Below are 3,234 nucleotides of genomic sequence, written 5' to 3'. Positions count from 1 at the left end.
GAGCGGTAATGACAATATACAAAAAACAGATACACTGTTACACTATATGAGCATGTTTGATACACGTGTGGCTCCCTCTATTAAGGAGACATACATGCAGACTGGAGGGTCTTCTGGCAGGATATCTGCAGGTTATAGGCCATACTTGGAGATCTAGTCTTTTTCGCCACTCATGTTTAGGAGGAATGCTTTCGGTTTACAATGAGTCATGAGGAAAGGACCCTTGTAACGGGCTTTAACGGTGCATAGGAAAACGTGTGTTGCCAAGAGCAGAGCTATCAGTTTGTATTGCATAGCTGAGGACTTGAAAGTGTGGGAGCACGGGGTTAATTTTACCAAAATGTGATATAAGCCCTGGAGATTATCGGATAAGGTTGGAGGCGAAAAAAAAAATGGCTAGGATGACTAACCGGTCACCATATACCCTTTCAGCTACGACGGCATCAAGATTTTATTTTGAAGTGGTTCTTAGATCCTTCGACAATACCATTTGCAACAAGGTTGTCGCGGTTTTCTGATGAAGGGTGATAACCTTAATATCTGCAAAGGATTTCCACAATTGAGATGTGAAAGTGGTACCACTGTCAGAAAAATATATGCTCAGGGATACAAAATATTGCCATCAACACTGAAAATAAGGCAGAAGTACACGAGGTGGACATTGCAGTTTAAATGGGAATAACTTCAGGCCAATGATTGGAGTGGTGGATGATACTAAACAGGTAATGACGTCCTTGTAATGTGGGTAGGAGACCAACAAGAATGATATGAATGTGGGCAAAGCACCGATGAGGTTTAGGAAAGGTGTCCACTCCTGACTCCATGTGTTCATATACTTTAGAGGTTTGATAAGAAGTACAGATGCGGACCCAATCCTCAGCCTTCCTAATAATGCCATGCCAAATTATCTTAGTCTTCAGTAGTTGTGCAGTAGAGCGGCACAATGAATGTGGAATGGCATGTCTGTGAATGAGAGAAGGTATCCATGGTTCAGGTCTACCAGTACTGACATCACAGAAGAGTGTAGCGTTGGAGTTATCATGAGGGACATCCTCCCAAAGGAGGGATGTGTTGGACGATCTACAAGATTGATCCTCTGGATCTTTTCGTTGGCCTTCTGCCAAGGTCTTGTAATCCAATTCCAAGTGAATGACTGCCAAAGTTATTCTTGATAGGGTATCACCAACGGAATTATTCCTCGCATCAGACTTCTGAGTAAAGGCATGCACTAGAGGCAGGTCGTCCATGCAAGTGACGAAAAACGTATTTTTAAAGATGAGTCAAAATTCTCGGACAGCAAAGTGAATCGCCTTCAATTCCTTGTCGAATGTAGAGTACCGGGACTCCGCCATGAACAGTTTCTTACTGAAGAAGACCAATGCGTAGGGCAAGACGGAGAGAAGGAGAGGTGCATGTGACATGGGATAAGTGAGAGCAGCAGTTATTGATAGGGTATTCCTAGCATTGCAGAGGGCACCCCACATAAAGTCTTTTAGCTTGCTCTTGAGGGAGGCATAGAGGCAGACCTGAGTGGTGGCGATTGCTGGCTGGAAAGGGTGATAACAGTTTATTATGCTAAAGATTTTTTGCAGTAATTTAATAGTCGAGGGAGTTGGGAAGTTCTGAATGGCTGCTACCTTCTCAGGAAAGGGGTGTACTCCTTCACAAGTGATGAGGTGTCCTAAGAATGAGACTTTGTTTGTGCCAGAGGTACATTTGTCTTACCGGACTACAAGTCTTCTCTTTTGTGGTGGTCGAGCACGATGCGTAAATGACTGAAGTGTTCCTATTTGGAGGAAAAGAACACAAATATATAATCCATGTAACATACACATTTGGGGAGGAGCCCTAAGCAGCCATCCATGAGATGTTGAAAAGTTGACCCAGCATTACAAAGACTAAAACAATACTAATTCAAGGTTAATGTACCAAAGGGAGTGGTCAAGGCAGTCATGGATATTGTTACTGGGTTTATGGGCACCAAATGATACCCATTCAGGAGATCGAGTGTGGAAGAAACCTTCACTTTGTGAAAGTAGGAGGTCACATCCGCAATGTTTGGGAGTGGTTACTGATCTGTTTCTGTCTGCATACTCATACGCCTTTAATCCAAACATGGCTGCTGAGAGTATATTTCTTCAGGTTGATGTTTAAAGGTGACAAACATGGGCTTGAGGACTTTTGATGAAGGCCCATTTCTTCCTTTCCAGTAAACGTTTGTTTAGCGGCTGCTAAACAATCACATTTCAGATGTCAGAATCTGGTTAACACTTGGAGCCCTTTTGCCTTGATATGGTGATTAATAACCTGTTTCGAGGGAACTGTTGGCATTTGACGAAGATTTCAATGGAAATCATCCGATTACGATGGGAGGAGTTGGCGCAGGCTATCGTGGGTGAACTGATGTTGAGAGGGTGGTCAGAGGGAGCGTGTTGGAGAGGTGTCGAGTACTAGTAGTCGGTTCTGACTAACAGTCGGTGACCTACTGTACATCGACCAGGAGGTGGCAGTGGGACACAAAATCTGCACCCAAGATTGGCAATATAGCGTTAACAAGGAGAAAATTCCAAATATATTTGGAACTTTCAAACAATAATATAAGGGTTTCTTAGCATTGGGTGGGTATTGGATATATGTTGACAGCTACCAGGAGGATGAAAGCAGACAGCCAGATTATGTTGTGTCCTGGATATTGGCCTCGGCAGAAGAGAGCTACAAGCACCAGAGTCTACCAAAATTACTATGCTCCTAGCTGCATCAAACAAAAAGAAAAGATTAGTGACTGGGGAATCTATCACCCCAACCAATTGCCTACTTAGAGGTTTCTTTTTTGTTTTGGCTACTGACAATCAAACGCGTATTTCTTCGTAGCAGCCGGAATTTCAAGTGGTAATAATATTTCTTTGGCCAATGGTCATCAGTTGGTGGCTAGAAGGTCATTGGTTGGTGAGTAAGCGAGGGGGGGGGGGTATTTATGGAAGTTGGGGCAGCTTTATCATTCCTTTGGCATGTCACTGCAGGGGCATCTGTGTCTTAAAGCATTCGCGTCAGCTTTGGTCAAGGTTTATTATGTGTCCACTTCGTCAGAAGTGGAGGCGTCGATGGAGGTATGGAAGGTGGTGAAGTGGCAGTACATATGGGTGTCGAATTCGGTCATCAGGTCCTTCATTGGAAAAATGTCAGCATCATGGATGGCAGCACATACAGGTATGGGTAGGCGTTGTTCACAAAGGG

At 43.8% G+C, this 3,234-nt stretch overlaps 1 protein-coding gene across 1 annotated transcript; it reads right to left on the bottom strand.

Moving 5' to 3' along the window:
* Positions 1 to 668: 668 nt before the first annotated feature.
* LOC137640850 (uncharacterized) lies at positions 669 to 1,247 on the bottom strand. Its single transcript, XM_068373315.1, has one exon. It carries the CDS (start codon positions 1,245 to 1,247, stop codon positions 669 to 671), a length of 579 nt encoding a protein of 192 aa, XP_068229416.1.
* Between the last annotated feature and the right edge of the window lie 1,987 nt (positions 1,248 to 3,234).

Source organism: Palaemon carinicauda, chromosome 5, assembly GCF_036898095.1.
Source record: "Palaemon carinicauda isolate YSFRI2023 chromosome 5, ASM3689809v2, whole genome shotgun sequence".
Taxonomy (NCBI): domain Eukaryota; kingdom Metazoa; phylum Arthropoda; class Malacostraca; order Decapoda; family Palaemonidae; genus Palaemon; species Palaemon carinicauda.
The sequence above is the reverse complement of the archived record's forward strand: the minus strand, read 5'-3'. Positions and strand labels throughout refer to the sequence as shown.

Bases quoted from the DNA above. Each gene is read 5' to 3' on its own strand.
- LOC137640850 (XM_068373315.1), bottom strand. From the start codon at position 1,247: ATGGACGACCTGCCTCTAGTGCATGCCTTTACTCAGAAGTCTGATGCG.